The sequence below is a fragment of the Chenopodium quinoa genome, unplaced genomic scaffold, assembly GCF_001683475.1.
Source record: "Chenopodium quinoa cultivar QQ74 unplaced genomic scaffold, ASM168347v1, whole genome shotgun sequence".
NCBI lineage: Eukaryota > Viridiplantae > Streptophyta > Magnoliopsida > Caryophyllales > Amaranthaceae > Chenopodium > Chenopodium quinoa.
Window position 1 is genome coordinate 20,136,147 of NW_018742204.1, and position 24,233 is coordinate 20,160,379.

Consider the following 24,233-nt stretch of genomic DNA (forward strand, 5'->3'; position numbering starts at 1 on the left):
GAGAACTTCCAATTATACTACAATCAAAATAATTTTCTAATATTGTTTTTAATTATCTTGAAGAAAGAAACTAATTTCAATTTTTTTAAAAAAAATATTCATAAATAATCATGAAGAATAGTGCCACCATGTCATTCTCACCTACAATAAAATGAAATACTTTTAGAATAAAAACGCCTTCTAACTCCTTAGAGCCTGTTCACATTTACTGAACTGAATTGATTAGAGATGAACTGAATAGAGCTGAAATGAATATTTTATGAGAGAAGGAAATTAGGAACTGAACTGAACTGAATTCAAACTGAAGTGAACAGACCCTTAATTTTTCTTACCATCATTTTCATAAAGCACAACTAATGTACAATCACATTTTATCTAAGGTTATTAATCATCAATAATCAATCATCAATAACTATATACTAAAAGACACACCAACAGTGACACGTGTCATGTTCTAGTGTGACCTTAGGTTTTATTTTTATTTTTTATTTTTTTTACGGAGTAGAAATTTTATACATATATAAAAGATTATAAAAGATTTGATGTATTTTCTATAATCTATTGTCAACTATATAAACATAAGTAGATACATTAAATTTTTTATATATATATAGAATTTGTGTCATATATTACAAGAATTCTATTTTTTAAATTAATTTTATTTGATTACTTATTAGAAGCTCAATAGTTCGAATATCAAATATTAAAAATAAAATAAAAGATTTGACGTATCCTTTCCTAAAAAAAATAAAAAATAAAAAAAGAAAGATGTGAGGTATCCTTCCACAAAAAATTAAAAATATAACTGCTATAAATTTAAGCAACAAAAAAAAAGTCACATTCTTCCCATAATTTGAGACATACATGGTGTAATGTCCAACGTTTTTTAAGAAAATGATACGAATACCATTTGTTAGTGAAATCGAGTATATTAAAAAAATATGCACATTAACAAATGTGTAGTTTCAAATGCCCCAATCATCGACCACCTTTTATATATACCCGGGTTCACATACAGGTAGGTGTACCCAAGGTAGTTTTTTTTTTGCTTATTAAAATATTTTTTTTCTTCTCATTTAAGAGTTAAAAATGAGCAAAAAAATAAAAAATAAAAAATAAAAAAATAAAAATAAGTGTGCTAACATACTCTTTAATAAGTCATAATATTATAGACAAATTTATATTGTTTAAATAAAGGTATTGTTAATATGAAACAATTACTAAAAGTTACCGTGTATGGCACGGGACCTAATCTAATATGAGCTAATAGTTTAATCAAATATGCTTGTAATTAAGAATTTATCATAATTTTATAAATTATGGCCGGAGTATTTATAACAATTTACTCTTGGATATAAAGTCCTCTATATTTATTATTTATTGACTTTAATCACGGCAAAAAAGCGAGTAAATGGAGTAGGGATGGCAATCTAGTCCGGATCCGACCCTACTCCGCCCCGATCCGAGGTAAAATATCCGCTCCGAGTTCGAGAAAAAAGTAATCTAAGTTCGACTCCGTTAAAATAATCCGATTCCGAGTCGGAGGAGGGTCGGAGTCAGATCCTACAAAAAATCCGACTCCGATAAATGTCCGACTTTAATGGATTATCCGACTCCGACTCCAATAGATAAAGGGTCATGGTGGCATTGGGTGTGGGTTGTAAAAGCCCAAATAGCTCAACATCTCAAGGTATATTGAATAATGAAAAAAAAAACTCGGAGTCGGGTCGGATCAGAGTCGGAGGTCGGATATTGAAATCGGAGTCGGAGTCGGAGTCGGATGTCGAATTTAACCTCCGACTTCCTGTCGGGTCGAAGTCGGATTTAGCATAATCCACTTCGAGTCCGACCCGTTGCCATCCCTAAAATGGAGTAATATGACAAATAAATTTAGATAACAATTTTTTTGGGAAAAATTTAGATAACAAGATAAGAAGGAGAAAGAAAAGAAATAGAGTTGACCGTTGACCCAAAATATGTAAAGCACGATATAACGGTCGAAATGTCAAAGGAGAGAAAATATTGTTCTGGCTCTGTTTTTCTGGAGCGCCAATCATCTTCTCATTACCACCATTTCTCAATTTTCTCGCTTTTTCTCTCTAATTTTACCCACGCTTCTCTTTCTCTCTCCTCATTGCGTTGAAATTCCCCTAATTTTTCATTTTACCCTAATTTCGTTCTTCCTAATTCTTGTACCATTTTATCACCTACATTTTATACCCACTTCGAATTTCGTCAATTCTCAGGTACACAATTTCAATTTTCTGGTTTTCTTGTATTTTCTTGTTAATCTGCTATAATTATCGATGATGTACGAGTATTATTTTGTCTATGTTTGATTGTTTGAATATTAATGATATATCTAGAATTGATGGATTAATTAATCAATGCAATTGTATATTATCCGATTCTGATGAATTTATCACGATGAAATTAATCATTTGCCTTAATTAATTACTATACAAATTCCCAATTTTGGTTATATTGATGTTAGGGTTTGAAATTTTCAGGGTGTAAATCTAAATTTCAAAAAAAAAAAAAAAAAAAAAAACACTTAGATAGGATAGGACATTTCAACAATGTTTGGGTTTAGGAAAAAAGGTTCAGCATCAACTGCAGCTAGTCCTGCACATCCAAATGCTGAATCAGGTCTCCGGTCGAGGCGAACATCGTCTGAGCCTATATTGGTATCTCAAGACCTTAATGATAGCCTAGAGAACAAGTCAATGCAGGAGCTTGAGGGTTATGCAGTTAATAAGGCTGAAGAGACAACTAAGTCTGTCAACAATTGTCTTAAGATTGCTGAGGATATTAGGGAAGATGCTACTAAAACACTCGAAACCTTGCATCAACAAGGTGAGCAGATTCATAGGACTCATGAGATGGCTGTTGGTATTGACCAGGATTTGAGTAAGGTATTTCTTTAATTTGCTTCTTATGATGTTATAGTGGTTCTTTTTGTTAGAACAATGTTTGGAATTGGATTAATGGACATAGGTAGCAAGTATATAAAGGGTATCAATGATTTGATTTTCGCGATGTTTGTTTGTTTGTTTGTTTGTTGTTGATTTTGTGAGTTATATGATGAATAAGTTGTTGGGTGTGAGATGTTAAGAGGGTAGTTTATTTGTGTTTTGACTTTGTACTTTCCGTTTTCAACTATTAGGTCTATGGATTTCGGGTCTTTCCATTGTTAAAGTGGCAAGAATGCACATTAAAAAGGGGATTTGTATGCAGCACTGTGTCCCTTGGTTGAATGTATAGGTTGAAATGTAAATTTTTGGGACTAATAAACTTGGAATCGTACAGCATGGACATATATAGTAAGCTAGTGAGCATATTATGTTGGCATGCCACTACTTGAGCCACATTAGATGTTTGTATGGCAATGCAGGATATAGTTTTGCATTTAAAGTATGTTGTTCCATTGTAGATTCCTCTTGAGTTCTATTGTGAAATATGCTACAGTTATTTCAACACCATGTATCCATAGTTTTTGTAGATTATCATGTGTATAAGGCTTGGTGGGTTGATACATAAGCTTTTGAATTATAACACTTCATCCAATGAATTACTCTGATGGAATGGACATGTTTGTTCTTTTGACATAATCTATTCAGGGAGAAAAGCTGCTTAACAGTCTTGGGGGAATGTTCTCCAAGACATGGAAGCCAAAGAAAACTCGTAGCATAACAGGGCCGATAATGTCACCAGGTTCTCTTTCACCTGTTACGTGTTTAGTTTTATTCTTCTCTTTCCATGTTTTGCTCATCTTTATATGAGCACAAATACAAATTATGTAGCTGTGTAATTTTGTTCATTATTTTGTCAGATGCACCATCCAAAAGTGCAACAAAAGAGCAGAAAGAAAAGTTAAAGGGTGCTCCTCTACCAAAAGGAAAGCCAAGTAGTAAGACACCCCCTTCTGGACAATCAGCAACCATGCAGAAAGTTGAGGTCTGTAATATTTCTCATGACATAGCACTAGTCCTTTGATCAAATTATCAGAAGTATTTACTTTTAGGCTTCTAGCTTGATTCTTGTTTTGAAATTTTTTTGTTTGTGTATTTATGTGATTAGTTGGAGAAGGAAAAGCAAGATGATGCTCTTTCAGATTTAAGTAATATTCTGGGTGATCTAAAGGGTATGGCATCAGACATGGGTTCTGAACTCGACAAGTAAGTTTTTCTTTGCCACCTTTGATTTTGAAAAGGCTTAGCCTTTTCTTGCTTTACTTTAACATTTAAGTAGCTTGTTTCGTGCTACTCGCCTTTGTATGTTCTGATGGGCGTTTTGATTGCAGGCAAAACAAAGCACTTGATCATCTTGACACTGACATGGATGAGTTGAACTCCAGGGTGAAAGGGGCTAACCAGCGTACTCGCCATCTGCTTAACAAGTGATTTAGAATCAGTACCTCAGTTTCCTGTCCTTCTGTAACTGGTCTTTATAATATTCATTCTGTAATTTTTCCACTTTTGTTAGAGGTTGAAATTCTGTTCATTCTTTCCATTCTTTTACTTGTAGTAGTTGGATTCAAATTCATTCTTTACTTCCATCTGTATGTATACATGACACAACTACACAAGCAGTAAATAAAAAGGCTATTTTTTATGAAGCTGTATATAAGCTCCTTGTGTTCTTTGTCATTCTATCCTCTGTAAAAATCAGAAAATTTGTTTCTAGAGATCGAAAATTTCAGAAGAACTGAAAGAGAATGTTGTTATTGCTGAATTTAATTGTTCAAATTAAAAAAAATCATAGAAACTATTACATGCTGGCACTTGTAAGTTCCTAATGGTAACAAAAACATATGAATGAGGTGCAATCTTGATAGGTGAAAACGTCGTCACAAACACAGGCTTCATCTCAGGAATGTCGGATGTCTGAGTTAGACTTAATAACTCCCCGTTGAGAAGAATCTGGTTGCTCTGAATATTCCCATCTTTTGGGGTTATATGATACTCTTCTCTTTCTTGTAACCATGGCTTTGTGTTTGTCATTCTTGGCTCAGGGAATAAGTTGTGATCATTCACTAAATCTATATTGAAAGTGGTGGAATTTGACATGTTGATGAGCAGTAGAGTAACCCCAGGCTGCAAATAACATAAATAGAAAAAGGTTAATACCAACGAGTTACATCTTACTAGTGGACAAAAAATGAGGTTCCCTTTGTCCGGAATTAGTTGTCACGTTGATAGTGTAATTTATCCAAGTCCGAACATAGGTAGTGCAACACATCAAAGCATTATTAGGTTGGTGGTATTGCTTACCTTGGTTTTTGAACAATGGGAATATGTCCTTAGATAAGGAGAACCGGTGTGAGTTGTTGCAAGTACCGTGCTCCCCATCAAACGGTGCCACAATAAAGCCCTAAAATGAGATTTTGTGTCACATTTCATCTTTTTTTAAAAAAAAATTTATTGTCACGTTATCTTAACGTCTCAATAAGTAGAATAAAATTAGTGCTCACCCATAAAAGTCGGGATTAGGGATGAAGGTATTGGTATCAAGAAGCCCATAGTTCCCTCCGATTAGAGTTTGTCTGCAGAAGACCTTATGGTTTAAGGACGCTGTCATGCCCAACTGATCCAAGTACCTATTCCCACCAAAACCAACGATTGTGCAAACATTTATAATGTATACGTAAGTGTAACATGTAACAGGAAGAAATATGAGCAAAAAAATGTATGAGAAAAAAATGTATGAGGAAAGAGACCAATAGCCATCAGCAAAAGTGTTAGAAACATTTTTGCCACCACTATTAAACGCTCCACCGGATTCGCCAACCCAGGCTCCAGACCACGGTCCGAACCGATCCACAACCCTGGAGACATCTTTGTATGTTTGAGCTACTAAGGTCAGAAAATTGGGGTCTTGAACCTTGTTTATGAGATCCTTATCAACACCTAAACACAAGGTAAGAAACACATTTTTTAAACAAATATGATTAAAAAAAAAACTTTGTTATATATTATTTGCAAGTTGCAACGATTACACATTTTTCCTCTCTATTTTATGTCAAATCGTTGCAAATAATGTGTAATGGAAGTAGTAAGTAAATTTTATACTTTTATTAGATTACTAGCTAGTATACATACCAGCACCAAGATTGTAAATGTGGTGGGTTAGACCTTCAACAACATTAGGTCCTGATTCTTGTAAGAAGGTGGTGAACCATTTTTCATCAAAGAAACCTCCTGGACCCAGTACCTTGGGCCGGGTTATCGGGTTCGGGTACAATTTCTTGACTATTTCTTTAAGTACCACCATATCCTTAGCATATTGCTCAGCCTCTATTCTTGCTGATACCCCAGTTCCGCATAGCTCATTTCCTAATAATAACATAAATCATCAAAATTAATCATTTAGCTTAGATTAATCTCATTTCTCATAGTAAGACTAGTAACAGATTAAACTTTAAAGTGGTTATATCAAGTAAACAACGACGTACCAAGTTCATAAGAGTCAATCTTGTGTCCCTTAAAGATGTTGTAATTAATAAAATCTTGTGCATTTTGATAATTCCAATCTCCTATGTAAAGATCATCACCCTTGACCTTTTCCCTCCCAACGAGGGCATTCAACCCAAATGTTACTAGGGCCCTGCAAATTAGCGATTTAAAATAATTACACGCATAAATAGAGTTTTACATGTAGTATATGGTGCACGCAAGACTATTTTCTTGTGATCTCTATATGAGACCATAATGAACTTGTTAAGTCGATAATATATTATATGTAACGATGCAAGTATAAATTACCCGTTGATACCGAAAAACTGAGCAAGCTCATCCCATCTTTGCATGTGAAAGCAACCCTTGCTAAACCCAAACAAGCCATCACTCTTCAAGGAAAACGGCTGGCATTTGCTTGTGGGATTTCTAACGTTGTAAAACACTTGGTCTTGTAGTGATCCACCAACTCTTATTCTTAGTGGACTCAATGCTGCACACAATTAATAATATTGAGCACGTTTCAAACAAAAAAACACATCATTTACTAAAATTATTCGTACGCTCCTATACCTTCACATATATTTGTACGTGTCATTCGCGTTTTGAAATTTTAAGTCTCACATCTCATATAGTCCAATTTTTTATTCTCTATTTTTATTTGGATTAACATATATATTACGAGAGATAATTTTAGTGAAACAATTTTGAATATAAAATGGAATAATATTATATTACAGTGATGTATTAATTAATTAATTTGAATAAAATTAAGACAAATTAAATGTATTAAGACCAAAGTCAACCAATTATTCCTTGTCAAAAATAAAAAAATCAATCAATTATTCCCCATCAAATATAAAAATCAATCGATTATTTACTCATACTCCATATTTTATAAGCTTAATAATAAAATCCTTAACCATATTAATCTACTCCGTAATTAACTTTAACATATACTCCATAAAAAGTCAATATTATGATTAAAATCCAATAATAAAACCAATATAAGTAGATTTAATTTTTCCTCAAAAAAAAAAAAAAAAAAAAAAAAAAAAAAAAAAAAACTAGATTTAATTACACGTGATGACGTGATAAAAGAAAGTAGAAAGGTAATTAAATATGAGAGCATACGTACCCTTGACTGCATTATTCAAGATTTTATTTCTCAAATCCTGCAATTCATCACAAAATTCTTCAATAAATAATATGTCTAATAAACCAAAAAAAATATTAAAAAAAAAATAAAAATGTTTCGTACCAGATTGAGGATACCAGCTTTTCCCCAAGGACATTGATTATAGTTACACTTATTAGAAGGCCACCAATCCAAAGTTGCACATATAAAACTGTCATCTGTTTTTCCAATCGATGTTGCACCTCTAATTGTCACTTTTACTTCATTCACCTCATTATTATTATTATTATTATTAATTCCAAGACATAATTTACTAGAACTAATTACTATAATAAACGAAATTATAAATATAACACTTGATCTATACAATTCCATTATACTTGAAATATAATGGAATTGTATACCTAGGTTTCTTGAGTTTTTTTTTTTCTGAATGTTTTTAGATGGCATATATATGGCTTTGTTTATATAATGGAGACACCTAATGATGATAGATATGTTATTATTAAATTAGATGACGATGATCTATTTTATCCTTAAATATTGGATAAATGTGTTGTTTTCTACACATGATAATGATAATAAAATTGTAGAAAAGATATATAAATCTATCCCAAATATATTAATTATTATCCTACATTTTGTATAACAGCAAATATTAGCTATTACCATGCTCGACAAAAAAATAAATATTGGCTGAATTGCTTTGGTTGAGACTCGAACTCAAGATCTCCCGCTTACTAAACGGGTGCTCTAACCAACTGACCAACTGATCTACAAGAGTCAAGAGCAACTGTCAATTAAAATTATTTTGAACAATTTCTTTCCTCTTGTAATATGGTTATTTATCACGTACAACTGTACAAGGTAAAAATGAAAATCTGAAGGGAAAGATAAAGATAAACTCAAATATGAAGGATAAGATTGCCTTTACCAAAAACAACCAAAAAAAAAATTGAAGGAAAAGATAGGGTTGAAAATAATTCTATGTACTGTATGTCCTAAGAAGAAAATAGAGAGAGAGAAAAAAAAAAAGAGAGAGAGAGAGTTTATCACCTTGATAAATAAGTGGCAATAAAGAATAAACATAATACATATTTGTTGATTTATTTACAATTTTGTTATTTAATTGGAACTTTTTCGGCATAAAAAAGGACTTCCTTGATAGAAAATTGGAAATATATACAAGTATATAAAAAAATTTCTTTGGTAAGGAGAAAAACATAATTGATGTACCTAAAGTTCTATTATGATTCTGGGTACATAAATTGAGGGGTAATCTATTTTAGGTTGGTTTAGTTTGAAGATTTCTCGTAAAGCAAGTCAATTTTCTTCATATCCAATATCGACCATAATAACGCCATTATAGATAAGTGCATAAATAATAATAATAAATATAATGAGGATCTATAATTTCTTTAATAATAACAAATGGCTAATTGCTGCCATCAACATTCATACATTTTTCATTCTGTACCTACAACAAGGGTGCAAATTACTTCATCTACACTTAGGAGCCTCAACCAAAATTTAATTTCAAGCTCGAATGAGTTCACCTCTCGCCGTAAAAGCTTTCTTTTTTCTTTTACTTTTTTGTTTGGAGAGGGGTGGATGGAGTGGGATGTGAAGACAGATAAAGAATAGCGGCGTTTCTGAATCAGACCAAGAACTCTGTGTCAGAGACTTCAAGTACTTTGTGAACACCTATTGGGTTTACACCTTGTCTGAATGCATTGCTTTCAATATACCTGCATAAACACATCACAAAGCAAATGGTTACAGACTTACAGCCTTACGGGTTCCCTATAATACACTATGTAGTTTCTATGATTCAAAAGGTTTAGAGAACCCACATTTCTTTCAAGAATGAATGCTTATAGAATGCGTCAGGAATTCTCCCACTAAATTGATTGTGATCCAGGTACCTGAAAATTACAGAGCTTGATAAATGAGACAATGTGTAGCCATATGATCTATAATTTTGTCAGCATACCAAACAGTCGATTTAGAATTTAACTCTTCCTCCAATTCCCTCTTCCCTAAATGGCCAAATTTGAAAGTCCTAGGAGTCCTTAAGCTTAAAACTTTAAAAGCACACTTGAAGACAGACAAAATTGGTTTTGGAATCCTGAATTAGGGGTGTACAAGGATCATTCTTATAAATCATGTAAAGTTTATCAACACCCAATGTGTCAAAAAAAATCAACACCCAAGATTTCTTTTCTATATTTTTAAAGTAGGGACCAATAACAGATTTCAGTTATTTCAATGCATTAAATTATAGAGAATTCAGCTGCTCAAATTTCACTGTATACAGTCAGTTAGAGTTGAGACTTACAGATATGTCAATCTAGGAAGACGAGCAAGGGCGGATGGAATTATTCCAGTCATTTTGTTGTATGACAGGTGCCTGTGACATATGCAAACCATAAGTTTCTCGTACGATTCAAGATAAAGAAAAATAACCAGCTTAAGAGAATAAACTGTACAACACACCAAAAAAAGGGGTGTTTGGGGGAGGGGGAGGGGGGGGGGTGTTACTTACAAGATCTCCAAGTTCGTTAAATTTGCTAGCTGAGCCGGAATTCCTCCAGTCAAATAGTTATTATTCAGGTAGCTAGACAGCAGGTCAAAGAAGTTAGTGGGGTTAACAATGCAAACAAATGATACAGGCAACTGCTATACAATAACTTACAGATTACGAAGGGCAGGAAAGCATCCTTCAATGCGTATGAGTTCCCTAATTGTACCAACTAGATGATTGTTACCAACATCCCTACAAAGATGAGAATTATTATTATAAAAGTGGTGATGATTGTAACATCATTATCGATCAAGAAAATAGTATAAAATAATGGGAAAAAAAAACAAATAGTTTGCTTTTAAAATCTTACAAATGCCGAAGATTCTGCAGATTGCCCAATTCTGCAGGAATTCGCCCAACAAAACGGTTTTCATGTAAATATAAATACCGCAGTGCAGGAAGATTTGCCAGCTCTCTAGGAATTTCCCCGTTGAAGCTATTAAAGCTCAAATACCTGTGGAGGTAGAATTTAACATCTTCCATTCAGAAAAATACAAAGAAACAGCAAAAAAACAAAGAAATTGTACTCTTTAAGTCAAGATTTCTTACAAATGTGTCAAACTTTTCAGTTCACCTATTTCAGGAGGTAGGACATCCTGCAGCTTATTCCATCGCAGATTCCTACAAGGCAAAAACGCCAAGTTTGAGAATGGATGATTATCTAAGCAGATAAAATGTATATAATCATAGAAATAAGGCCAAGACTATCTCCACAGCTCATAGCATTTTAACTTGATTTGCCTTTAAACACTGTATAATAATAGAACAGGAATATCATAACTTTGGTTTGTCAGGCCATTGAAGTTGCTTTTCCATTGTTAACTTTGATCCTGAAGGGGATGGCACTCTTGTTTAATGATTGTCACCACAATTGTCACCAAAAACCACTTTAATAGAAATAGTTCTCATTTTTGCCTGTAAGGCTGCAAGCCTGCAAGTGTTACTAGTTCACGCCTTTACGGTACATTACACGCAATGGATACAGAAAAGCGATTCGCTATCTGGTTTTGTTAAACTAATCTAATGTGTACCAATTCATGTGTTTTTTATAGTAGTTTGTGGGGTATTGGGTAATCAAGTAACATTGCCAACAAATCCTAAAAAGAAAGAGAGAGGAGAGGAACTAAAGTCTCAAGCTGACCCTTGAAAATAGGGAATTATAAGGAAAGTCACACTCTGTAGTCTGTACAACAGCGCAAATAATCAAGGGAAAACTTCAAGTAGATGTCCCCTAATCTAGAAGTCATATAGTTCTTAATTCACACACACAGAATATCAAAATAATGGGAAAACCAAAATTATTGAATAAAGCCATAAGGGTCATACAGAACTTTCAGGCGCTTCAATCGTCCAATCTGAGGAGGAATTGGCCCAGTCAACTTATTGTTGTGGAGGTCCCTGTCATGCAAGTATATTTATGTAAATAACGGATTTCAGGTCATCAGCACCTATGGATGCTAATAATGTAAACCAAGGCATTAAACACACTTACAGCCTCTGAAGATCCAACAGGTTAGTGACAGCAATGGGAAATGGACCAACAATTGACACTGCATAAACTTCCCTGCAAATTAAATAACAATGCAAAACATAAACCAATATCTTTTTTTTTTTTGAACAACCAATATCAATTCTTCCCTCAGTCTTTAATTTGTAAAAATATGCAAAAAGCTAAAATTATGTTAAAAAAAAATTGAAGAAATGCTTTTCAGAAATAGTTTTTGCATAGCATTTTTCTTTATGTAATAAGAATTTAAAAACTAGAGACATTACATAATGCTAGAAATAAAAAATATGATAAAGGAGGAAAAAATTTGACATACAGTCCTGTAACAACTCTATAATCCCCTTGAACAGAACATGTTACACCAGACCAAGGAGGCAAATCACCATCTCCACATGGATCATCACCAACCCATGAATAAACGACCCTCCATCCAAGCGATGACTTTATTTCATTCAATGCTTTCACTGCAAAAACATAACTCGGTAAGTTAAAAACTCACTCTAAGAAACCCCAAAAAAAAAAGAACCCAATTAGACCAGGGGAATCCAAGCAAGCTCACATCAAGCATTAGATAAATATATATATACAAATGGGGTGCCTTTTGAATTTAGAGTCAAAGTCCATTTTGGGGAGCTCCTTCAGACTAAGAAAGCATCTTTGCCGGTTAACAAATACAGTAGCTTACATCTAACTCCCAACCTTACCGTAACTTAGGTCTGCCTAATTCACTAATGGAGGATCAGAAACATATACAAATTGGGTGCCTTTTGAATTAAGAGACGAAGTCCATTTTGGGAAGCTCCTTCAGACTAAAAAAGCATCTTTGCCGGTTCGTAGATACAGCAGCTTACATCTAACCCCCTAGCTTGCCGTAACGTAGGTCTGCCTAATTCACTAATGGAGGATCAGAAGCACACCATCTATTCATGTTATTGACATTACGATGCTCGAATCATTGCTAATTGCTTGTCTCAAAAACAGGAAAAGCAAATCTATCAATAGAAACAACGCCAGAACTCCAACATTGTAACCCTAATTAATCAAACAAGATATATACAAAGGCAAAACTCAAACGCAAACAAGGAGATTAATTTCCACACAAAATGAACAACACAATTTCGGAATTTGATTCGAAAAATGGTAACAATATCTTTCCAATAACATCACCGCTACTTAAAATGGAAAATCTACAATAGCATATCATCCAAAAAAGAGAAAAACCCTTTTCCCTATCTTTCACAATAGATCAAACTAATAACAGAAAAAGGGGATCTTTTCCAGCTCCAAAGAAATCAAACAGAAAAGCAATCATTCCCAAAATATATGATCATAAATGAACAATAATAAAACAATTTAGGGATTTTAGATCAAGCCCCAAAAATAAAAACACAGAAAATAGAGAAAATTACCATCACGTTTAAGGGTTTTACAGGAAACGGCATTGAAAAGAAGCGGAATCAACAGTGCGAAGAGCAGAATTGCAGGAGGCCAATTCGCCATTTTCCAATACTAATTCAAATTGAAATCCCAATTTCTCTCTCTTACTCTGATCAATCAAACAATCGATTAAAGAAGGATGAGATCTTTTGAATTAATTGAAAAATTATTGATAAGAAAGAAATAGATGAATTTCTGCTGAAGATTAGGCTTCTTCGATTCCAGCAATTTCGATGAGCAATGTGGAGTGAGAGTGTCGGTGTGTAAGTGGAGTGATCTCTCTTTCCACCCTGTGTGCAAAATGAGTGCTCTCTGAGTCTGTCTTGGTATCGCTTACTATTTGATGAACATAAACTCGTCGTTTCTAACGTCTCTCCTCTCTCCCGTTTTGCTTTGGTAAAACCCGAGCAAATCGCAATTTATCTTCTTAATAAACAAAATTGTAAACTTTTCGGCCAATTTTTATTTTATTTTTCAGCTATAAAAATAAGTTTTGATTTTCTCACAAAAGACTGTTATTGGGTTACACAATTTCTAGATGTACCCAGTGTGTAAAATTTCGATAATCGGGGACAAGTTAGGTAAAAGGGTGTTTTGGGGGTGTCGGCGGTCAAGCAGGGATGCCAGCGATGGGGTGAGATGGGGAAGGGGTTGACGACGATGGGAGTATGTGCGTTAGTGGTGGGTGTGGTGGTTGGGTTAGTGTTTAGGTTTTTTTTTCTCTCTTTTTAAACCCAATAGTTTTTTTTTTTTTTTGACAAGAAGAAGAATATTATCATTAATAAATAGCCATACGGCATTTACAACAATAATAAAGATTTGTAAACCACAAATCTAGAGAAAATAACATAACTTTTACAATCAAAATCATAACTAATTTGCATATCGGGCATAGCTCACACTCCACCGTTTCAAACTTGACGCGAGTAGTGATTTTCGATGTTTTTGCATCTTTCCAAGTAGAGACCTTCGCAATCTACGCTGATGTTTTGATCGTAAAGTTGATGATGAACCCTAAACCCATATGAATCCAATTCACCTTCTCAATTATTATTAAAACCCTAAAAATAAAATTCTCATCCATAGATGAGAATCAAAATCCCAAAAAATTGGGACAGACTCTCACAAACGGAGAGAACAAAACAAAGCAAAATAAATCAAATAACAAAAAAACAAATTAAATTGAATAAAAGGGTTGGAAATAGTCTTATTTCCGAAGAAATTAGACTATTTCCGGCCTAAACGACCAAGAAAATTAAAACCCTAAAGAGAGGAGAGAGGAGAGAGAAGAGAGAAAAGAGAGTAGAAATGAGGGAGTAGTTATTTTTAAAAAAACAATGAATAATTTTTTAAACCCAATAGTTTTGTGATACATGTAGATGGTGTTATAATGGGTCGCAATAACGAACTCTTGGATAAATCCCGTTAGTTGGCGGTGAAAACTAACTACTTCTTCCGTTTTAAAAACTTGATTCATTTCTCCATGCACAGAGTTTTAGGAAAAATGTGAGAAAGTAATAAAATATAGAGGTAGTGGGGTAGGGGAAGAATAGAAAATTGTAAAAACCAAAGCAACTGAGAGAATATCTTAATATGAAATTAATAAAATGTGATTTTATGTTTGATCCACTAGGTGAGAGAAATAGATCTAATATTGTATAGAGTAAAAGATTTCCAAGTAAGGAAACAGAGCAAGTATTTAAAAACAATCTAAAAAGAAAAGTGGAACAAATATTTAAAAATGGAGGGAGTATGAGTTTTTTATGGTGGTAAAACAACATTTTTAAAAGAGTTTGTGTTAAAAACCAATTTCGTGTTTTTTTTTTTTTTGGGATTATTTGCTAGGCCTTCTAAAAGAAAGCTTATTTCATTGATATCTTCAAGAATGATACCACAATGCATGCAAAAATATACTCCGTAATTATTCAACCGTGAGAGTTATACCACAATGCAAAATCTATTATACGGAGTACATATACTAATAAACATTCAATCGTTCCATGAAAGAAACATTTGTTTGATTAGTTTTCTATGTGTATGTTAAATTTAAAATTCATTATTTGTAGGGGTCGTTTGCCTCTTTAGTAATGAATTACAATTTTTTTTTTATTTGTAAATGGTGTACAGTATAGTGTATTTTTATTTTTGTTTTACTTAAGTTCAGGGGCGGACCTTTGTTGCGGCGGGTCGGCCCCTCCACCCCCCCCCCCAATTTTTCTAAGTAATTGGTTAAAAGTAATATAATGTCTAATAGTTACAATTAAAAAGTTATGACATAGTGGTTAACTATTGTTATTTTTGAGCAAAAGGTAATTAGAGGATCAACCCTTGACCCCTCAAACTTTTTGGCCCAAAATCCGCCACTGCTTAAGTTATATAATATGTTGCACGATTGCCTTTTTTTTCTTTTGACACTAGAAAAGAATACATTATATTAATCATAAAACAGATTACACAGGATTGGCTTGGCGATAGATATATGAGCCAATATGGCAAGAAGTTCCTTAATATCATCCAATGGCATGGGACCTTACCTTTCAAAATATTAATGACAACAAGATTATCACCCTTGGCCTTGGCATTTGCATTACAAATACATCTTGTTATTTGTTGCTCATAGATTTGGAAAAGGTAGGAATTCATGTAACAAATAAAAATGGAAACTAGATGTCTAGATGCGATTGCAAATATGTGAAAATATGGCCCATTTTTAAAGTGTAGTACTTGATATATCACAACTTTCATGCTTTGATTTAAGTCGTTCGGATTTCTCACAGTGAAAGTACTAGAAAGTTGAATGTGGATGTCTACTACTGGCATGGCAAAACCAGATTAATTGACAGGTATATGTCGTACATCATCTTGTGTAAAATTTCATCTCAAGCATTAGATATCACGCCTAATACAACTAAACTAAATGACATTCACATATAAGTGTATAACACTGGGATAACTAGCATTAGTATAATGCTCATACACACATAACACACAACAATTAGCAAACCAAAATTTATACTTGTATGTACAAATTTGCACTTTGAGTTCCTATTATGTTATGAACTATATGGTGAACATAATCTAATGACTTATTAGTCGGCATACTAGTGGAATATTGAATTAGCCACTAAAGTATGTTTGAGATCATGAAGCCAAATTATACATCAGATCCTTATTACGAAAATGACCGCTGCATTCTAATTTCACTGTTTCTTTAGGAGGATTACACTTATAAGTGTCACTAACTTAAAAGTTAACCCACATTACAACTTTTAATTGAATAAAACGGCCAGATAAAAGAGGTGTGTGTTGAAATGTTGGACCTTAATTAACACTAATAATATGTCAAATTGGGTGACACAGATTTCACGCAAAACAACCTTTTTATATAAATTTGTTTAGCTATTTCTAGAAAAAAAAAAACATCTAAAAGATAATATGGCAAGGATAGATGAATAATAGTTTTCATTTTTTCAACATGTTTGTCATTTCGAAAGACTAAGGACATGTTCAGTTCTATTCTGCTACAATCAGTTCAATTCAGTTCAGTTTAATAAATGTAAACAGGCCCTACATATATAATTTGATCATTTGTGACTAATTTTGTAACTAAAAATGGAAAATATATACTATTCCGTGATTATGAAGAACGCAATAGAAGGAAGATAAAGATTGGCAAACTAAGTCATTAATCACCAAAACTATTTATGGCACTTGCACAAGTTTTTCTTGAATTCACTCAATACACTCTCTTTAGTGGTGTACATACACATGTACTCCTTTTAAACTACTTATTGGCCACACAAACACAGACCCAACATTTTCAATTGTTCTACTTGTCTATTGTCTAATACGAATTTTAAAGCTCGCTTAACATAGATTAGTCACTCTCATATACAATTTAATGAAGAGATCGATCACTTCAATGTATACATACGTAGTTAACATGAACATTACATTTGATTCTAGATCGACAAAGCCAAGGAAATAATCCGTACACATTAGGCATTATATCATTATATATAGTACTCGTAACAAAATTAACATAAGTTCATCAAGCAAATAATAATATAGAAACAGAAAAAACATAGGAGTATACGAATTGAAGTTGCATCATCATTAATAATATCATCATTAGTACACTGGATATATGGACCCAAAAAAAAGGAACTTTACATGATAATATTAAATGCCACAAAGAGCTCCTCATGAACATCAAAAACAAAAATTAAAAATAAAGTAAAAAGACAAAATTGCCCTTTTAATCACAAGATCCTAACTATCTCATCCCCACTACTACCTTCTTCTACTAGCTTGTACATTTACTTCCACCCTCCTATATTTATGGAACTCCATGAGAATCTTCTGATTTTCTCAATTACACCCAATTTTTAAAAATTAAAAAAAAATTAATCACAAAATATTAGAAATTAGAAATTAAAAATTAAAAAAAATTACTTGTACCATTTCCATTATTGTTTCCCTTGCTCAACTTTGAATTTACAGAAACAAGCTTGGAAATAGTGTTCACCATCACGTACGATACTCCATCCGTACCATATTGTTTTAATCTACGAACGCGCACACGGGTTCAAGAAACTCGAACCCGGCCGGATGTATGCTAGGGCATACAAGGAAGATGATATAAAAAAAATTATATATAAAACAAAATCACGAACTTTTATTATAATTTTTTTTTTCCTTTGGCAGTACGTAATTAAGTACGTGACATACCGCCCTAATCCTACGTACGCATTGAATCAAGAACTCAAATTAACACAAAATATTACCTAAAAAAAAATAAAATAAAAAAAAAGGGATCAAAACAACGTCATTTTTACTTGGTGGATATGATCAGTTGTGAAGAGGGTTAGGACCACTAGGAACGAGCCGTTTTTCGACACCGAAACGCGGGTCAATCTCCGAGGATGAGACATGATTCGACGACGACGATGGTGGAGGAGGAGGAGGGAACGTAAGGTATTGCCGGAACTGAGTGTTACATATTGCAGGTGGGTATTTAGACGGGAAAGAGTGACAGTAACGATGTCGAAACGGCGGCAGAGGCGAAGATGGTGATAGTCTTGAAGAGGGTTCAAGAAATAGGGTGTTTGAATTTGAATTTGAGGAGAGAGAATATGAACAAGGGAGGATGAAGATTATGGTGATTGTAAAGAGGAGGAAGATTTTTTTCGTCATCATCATAGTTTGTTGAGGAAGAAGAAGAAGAAGGTAGTAGAGAGAGAAAGTAAGGAAGATTTTAGAGAGAGAAAAAAAATAAGGGAGTTTGTAGTTTGTGGTTGTTCGTTCAAGTGTCACGGTTTTTCAATATAAAGTGGTATTTTGACTTTGGTATTTTTCTGTCTTTCTTGTTTTTATAGCTGTACCATGATTTTTTTTTTTAACTCGGTTTTCAATAATCCTATTGTGTATTGATTAATTAGCCTAAACAAAAGTGAGGAAACCCTAAAAATCTAAAATTATTTGATTTGTTTTTTTTTTTTACAAAATTAATTTTATTATTTTCCTAACAAGATTAAATTAAAGTATACTTGTTTTTTTATCTTTTGAATTATATGCTAGTGTGGCCAACTAAGTTAATATTCATAATGAAAGATAACTTTAGGTCTGATATATACTCGTTTGACAAAGCTAAATGTATACAATAACTATGGGTGTACTTATTAGATGTGATAATACTATAGTTGCTAGTTGTCAACGAGTTGCTTTTAGATTTGAGAGTAGATATTAGTTTTCGACGTTCTTAATTAGATTTGAGAGTAGATACTAGTTTTCGACATTCGTTCTTAGATTTGAGAATAGATATTAGTTTTCGACATTCTTAGATTTGAGAGTAGATATTAGTTTTCGACGTTCTTAGATTTGAGAGTGGATATTCAGCAACATGTTGTGCAGCAGGCCACATCGTGTGGCAGGGGTTACTTGAGTTATTTCGTTAGGGGTTACATAAGTTATTTAGCCAAGGGTATTTTGAGTTACTCGGTCAGGGGTTACTTGAGGGGTTCGAACAGGGGTTACTCAAGGGGTTCACTCAGTCAAGCTAAGGGTTATTTAAGGGGTTACTCGAGTTACTAGGTTAGGGGTAACCCCGGTCATGGGTTACTCGAATTACTCGGTTAGGGGTTATTTAAGGAGTTCAGTCAGGGTTACTCGAGTAATTCTGTCAGGGGTTACTTAAAGAGTTCGTTCAAGGGTTACTTGAGGGTTCAGTCAAGGGTTACTAGAGGGCCAAGGTTACTCGAGGGGTTCGGTCGTCTTGGATTACTCGAAGGGTTACTCGGTCAGGGGTTACTTGAAGGGTTACTCGGTCAGGGGTTACCACTACTAGAAATAGGCTAAATTGCGACGGACCTGTTTTTCCATCGTAAAGGTGAAAATATTCGACGGAAAACGTTTCGTCGCAATTTAGTGACGGAAAATTTTAATTACGATGCATTTTCCCTCGTAAATGTTCTGACGGAAATAAATTCCGTCGTAATAATAAACTTCCGACGGAATATTCCGTCGTAAAGTGATTTACGAAGGAATATTCCGTCGGAAGTTTATTATTATGACGGAATTTATTTCCGTCGGAATTTTTGTGTTAATTTTGAAAATTAGAAGTCGTGGCTTGACCTAAAAAAAAAGGGGGAAAGACGCAGAGAGAGAAAGAGAAGGAGAGAGAAGTAGAGGGCGACGCTTAACATTTACGCCGGCGACGCCTGCCGTCGACGCACACCCGCCGCCGAGAACGAAAAAAAGAAAGAAGGGTGAAAGAAAGAGAGAGGAGAAAGAGAACAAGAAAGAGAAGATAAGGAGGAAGAGAGAGCTGTCGAGGAAGAAAGAGCGGCCCTGGTGGTTTCCGGCGACGCCGCCGCGTCTAGGTTAGTGTGTTGCCTTCGTAAATTTGTTTTTTTTTTTTAATTTTGCAAAAAAACCACCACCGGCTAACATTTAACCACCACAACGCAGCCTATGCGCCGCACCTCCGACCCCTAGCCGTGACTGAACCACCTGGCCGTGTTTGTTTCCGGCGACGCCACTTTCCCCTGAAAATTCAATAAATTGCCTTTGCTTTCCCCTTTTTTTTTTCAATTTAATTTTGTTTACTTATAAACCCTTAATTATTTTATTTTATTTTTAATTTTTTTGTAGGATTTGTACAATTTTGTTGGTTTAATTGTTAAAAAGAAGTGCAGATCTAAAGGTTAGTTACATTACAAACCCTAATATAATGTATGTGTGTATGTTACTTTGGTTATTAGATAGTGTGTTGTATTATAATTAGAATGTATTCAATAACTTTTAGTTTGGTTAATTTAGTGACATTGGTCATCTCTTATAATTAATTAATTGCTCCCTTCTCTTTAAAAAAACAATATAATGTTAGTTTGGTTTAGTTTAACATAATGTAGTTTAGTTAAGTTTATGTTAATATAATGTGTTTTAGTTTAATTTATTTTAATATAAAGTATCTTAATTTAGTTTAGTTTTTTTAGAAATATGTTAGTTTAATTTAATATATAAAACGGTAGTTTGGTTTGGTTTAGTTTAATATGATATATTAGTTTACTTTGGTTTGGTTTGATTTGGTTTATATTAATAGTATGGTGTTATGATATGTTTCTCTTGTTTAGTTTAATCTTGATATATTTGTTTAATATTATGTATGTTAGTTAAGTATATATATTTTTAAATAAATCACATAATTAATTAATTGCACCCTTCTCTTTAAAAAAACAATGTTAGTTTGGTTTAGTTTAGTTTAACATAATGTAGTTTAGTTAATTTTATGTTAATATAATGTGTTTTAGTTTAATTTATTTTAATATAAGTATCTTAATTTAGTTTAGTTTTTTTAGAAATATGTTAGTTTAATTTAATATATAAAACGGTAGTTTGGTTTGGTTTAGTTTAATATGATGTATTAGTTTACTTTGGTTTGGTTTGATTTGTTTCTCTTGTTTAGTTTAATCTTGATATATTTGTTTAATATTATGTATGTTAGTTAAGTATATATATTTTTAAATAAATCATTTGCATAATAATTGATATTGGAATGTTAGAAGAAAGAACGAGTCCATTTGCTTGAAAACATAGAAAATAGGCATGATTTTAGCCATATAGGCCAAATTTGGATGATTTTGGATGAGTTAGGGTCGATATTTGACATATGTGCTTATTTCTCTTAATTTCTATCCTTAGGCACCTAAAAGCAATTGATATTGGAATGTTAGAAGAAAGAACGAGTCTATTTGCTTGAAAACATAGAAAATAGACATAGTTTTAGCCATATAGGCCAAATTTGGATGATTTTGGATGAGTTAGGGTCGATATTTGACATATGTGCTTATTTCTCTTAATTTCTATCCTTAGGCACCTAAAAGTAATTCATATTGGAATGTTAGAAGAAAGAAACCTTGCATTTGCTTGAAAACATAGAAAATAGGCATGGTTTTAGCCATATAGGCCAAATTTGGATGATTTTGGATGAGTTAGGGATGATATTTGACTTATGTACTTATTTTTCTTTATTTCTATCCTTAGGCACCTAAAAATAGTGATATTGGAATGTTAGAAGAAAGAAACCTTACCTTATATTGTTGGTTGTTTTTTTAACAATATTTTTTATTATCTTCAATATTTTGTAGGAGACCTACCAGAAGAAGCTCGAAGAAACAAGGAGTCAGGGGATTCAGAAGAGTCCCAATGAGTTGTACTGGGAGACGGTGGGTAGGCGCAATAAGAAGGGGCGTGTGAAGGGACTTGGCCAAAGTGCAGAGCTCTACTATGGCAAACGGATGGGTCGAGCTTCCCGTTCTTCACAGCAATACACGCCGTCTGTCATTTTTCAAATGCAAGACCAGATGGAACACAGGGTGCAAGCTCTCCAAACTCAAATGGAAGCCGAGATGGAAAGGCGAATTGACTCCCGAATGGCTGAAATGGAGAGGAGATACAAGGAGAGTATGGATGAGATGATGAGTCGTTTCACCAACAACGACTCATGTTCCACCATTCATCCTCAGCATCGAGACCCAAGGGATGACCCGGGTAGTGGTGGAGCAGGCCACGGTTTCCAGGCGATTGCGTAGCTTAGCTTTAGTCTAGCATAGAATCACTCTAACCTAGCTTTTGTTTGGTATAGATACCAAAATGTGGACTACCTTTTGTACTAGGACATAATTATTATATATATATATATAAATAAATATAATTTCGTAGGTCGATAATTAATTTTTTTAAAACAACAATTTCAGGTTTTCAAATGCTTTTTTTATGTCGATTTATCATAAAAAAAATTCAGGTTTGAAAATGCATATTTTTACAAAAATTTCTTTCGGGCTAGAACTAAAAATTCCGACGGTAAAAAGCGTCGCAAACTATAATTTACGACGGAATTTTCTGTCGGAACAGTATAATTTCCGACGGAAAAAAGCGTCGCAACATATATATTTCCGACAGAATTCGCAAATTATAAATTCCGACAGAATATTCCGTCGTAAATTATAGTTTGCGACGCTTTTTCCCGTCGGAATTATTCCTTTGCGACGAAAAATTCCGTCGGAAAATATAGTTTACGACGCATTTTTCCGTCGGAAGTTTTAGTTTACGACAGATCTGTTTCCGTCGGAAAATTGCGACGGATCATCAATTAAGGCCAAATTCAAGTCCGACGACATTATTTCCGTCGTAAATTCCGTCGGAAGGAAGGTTTACGACGGAAATTCCGTCGGAATATGGCCATTTTCCTACAAAGGGTTTTTCGACGACTCGTTACGACGGAATTCCGTCGGAACCCTTCTTTCCGACGGATATGGCATATGTTCCGACGTACTTTTTCCGTCGTAATTTTGCTGTTTTCTTGTAGTGTACTAGAGGGATTACTCGGTCAGGAATACCCTTGATCAATCCCTGTTGCACGGTACAGCTGGCAGCATACAAAAAATTGTGTTGGATGTTTGAGACAAACTGAGTTGCACGGTACAGCTGGTAGCATACAAAAAATTGTGTTGGATGTTTGAGACAAACTGATTGTTGCCATAATAATAATAATAACAATAATAACAATAATAATAATAATAATAATAATGTAGTACTTTAAAATTAATTTTTTATTGTTTAAATAACTAAATTAAACCATTAAAAAATAACTAAATTAACGGAATTATTAACGGATCCGTTAAGTGGTAGCAAAATTTTAAAAAAGGGCATATGTTAGGTAGTAAAATAAAATAAAAGTTTTGATGGGTAGCAAAAGTGGATTCGAACTGTTTGACAGGTAGAAAAAGTCAAAATTTCCTTAAATAAAGTCCATAGGTAACTACTAACTATTAGTGAAAAAAAAAATTACTACTAAGGGCTTGTTAATATTTACTAAACTTAATTGATTGGAGCTGAATTGAGCTGAGGTGAAACGAACTGAACTTAAGTAATTAAATGAACAGGCCCTAACTAGGCTCATAATACATTACTCCGTATTATAAAAGATAGTTTTGTTAATGTTTGCGAAACACTATTAGCCTATTAGGCCATTTAAAAATTAAAGAGATATTATATTCCGTTACTTTTGTCAAACGCTACAATTTAGATTTTAAAGTCAAAAGGTATATATATGTAATCTATTCAAAATAAAAATTGATGTCAAACACATCACTACTAAAAAAGACTACGGAGTATAGAGTAATATTTTAGTTTTTCTAACAAGTGTCGATGCATGGATACTTATTAAAGTTCAAATAAAATCATACTTCATAAAGTATAAAAGTTTATCAAATTCAATGTAGGTTGAAATTATAAGGGAAGGTAACTGGTTTATCACTAGTATATACTCTTTCCGTTTCATAATGTTAGTCCTATATACTATTTTAGGTGTTTTAAAAAAATATACCCATATTGAATATATTATATTTATAACTTGTTTTTTTGAAATTAATTGATTGTGGATTGATGATATGACTCTAAGTAAGGAAATTTTTACCTTAAATTATGCAATTAAGACTTGTGCTTTCCTAATAAAAAATCAAAAAAGTTAAATAAGGTAGGTAAACTAATTATAAATTATGTTATACTTTAATGTTAGATTCCAAATATATTTGTTTTCTTATTTTATGT

At 33.2% G+C, this 24,233-nt stretch overlaps 3 protein-coding genes across 3 annotated transcripts; 1 reads left to right on the forward strand and 2 right to left on the reverse strand.

The window, feature by feature from the left end:
• The first annotated feature begins 1,944 nt into the window (after positions 1–1,944).
• On the forward strand, positions 1,945–4,629 carry LOC110722151 (putative SNAP25 homologous protein SNAP30). The gene is made up of 6 exons (XM_021901411.1): positions 1,945–2,246; positions 2,511–2,915; positions 3,621–3,714; positions 3,833–3,957; positions 4,081–4,178; positions 4,304–4,629. Exons 2-6 carry the CDS (start codon positions 2,580–2,582, stop codon positions 4,401–4,403), a joined length of 753 nt encoding a protein of 250 aa, XP_021757103.1. The 5' UTR covers positions 1,945–2,246; positions 2,511–2,579; the 3' UTR covers positions 4,404–4,629.
• Positions 4,630–4,723: 94 nt separating this feature from the next.
• Positions 4,724–8,022, reverse strand: LOC110722142 (heparanase-like protein 1). The gene is made up of 9 exons (XM_021901403.1): positions 7,717–8,022; positions 7,594–7,630; positions 6,765–6,948; positions 6,455–6,606; positions 6,102–6,335; positions 5,720–5,909; positions 5,474–5,599; positions 5,274–5,373; positions 4,724–5,096 (listed from the first exon to the last, which is right to left on the reverse strand). Exons 1-9 carry the CDS (start codon positions 7,966–7,968, stop codon positions 4,749–4,751), a joined length of 1,623 nt encoding a protein of 540 aa, XP_021757095.1. The 5' UTR covers positions 7,969–8,022; the 3' UTR covers positions 4,724–4,748.
• A 956-nt stretch (positions 8,023–8,978) lies between these two features.
• Positions 8,979–14,024, reverse strand: LOC110722158 (probable leucine-rich repeat receptor-like protein kinase At1g35710). Its single transcript, XM_021901422.1, has 11 exons — positions 13,094–14,024; positions 12,001–12,148; positions 11,670–11,741; positions 11,504–11,575; positions 10,727–10,798; positions 10,488–10,631; positions 10,289–10,369; positions 10,139–10,210; positions 9,932–10,003; positions 9,447–9,518; positions 8,979–9,341 (listed from the first exon to the last, which is right to left on the reverse strand). The coding sequence occupies exons 1-11, from the start codon at positions 13,182–13,184 to the stop codon at positions 9,251–9,253; spliced, it is 987 nt and encodes a 328-aa protein (XP_021757114.1). The 5' UTR covers positions 13,185–14,024; the 3' UTR covers positions 8,979–9,250.
• Positions 14,025–24,233: the final 10,209 nt, after the last annotated feature.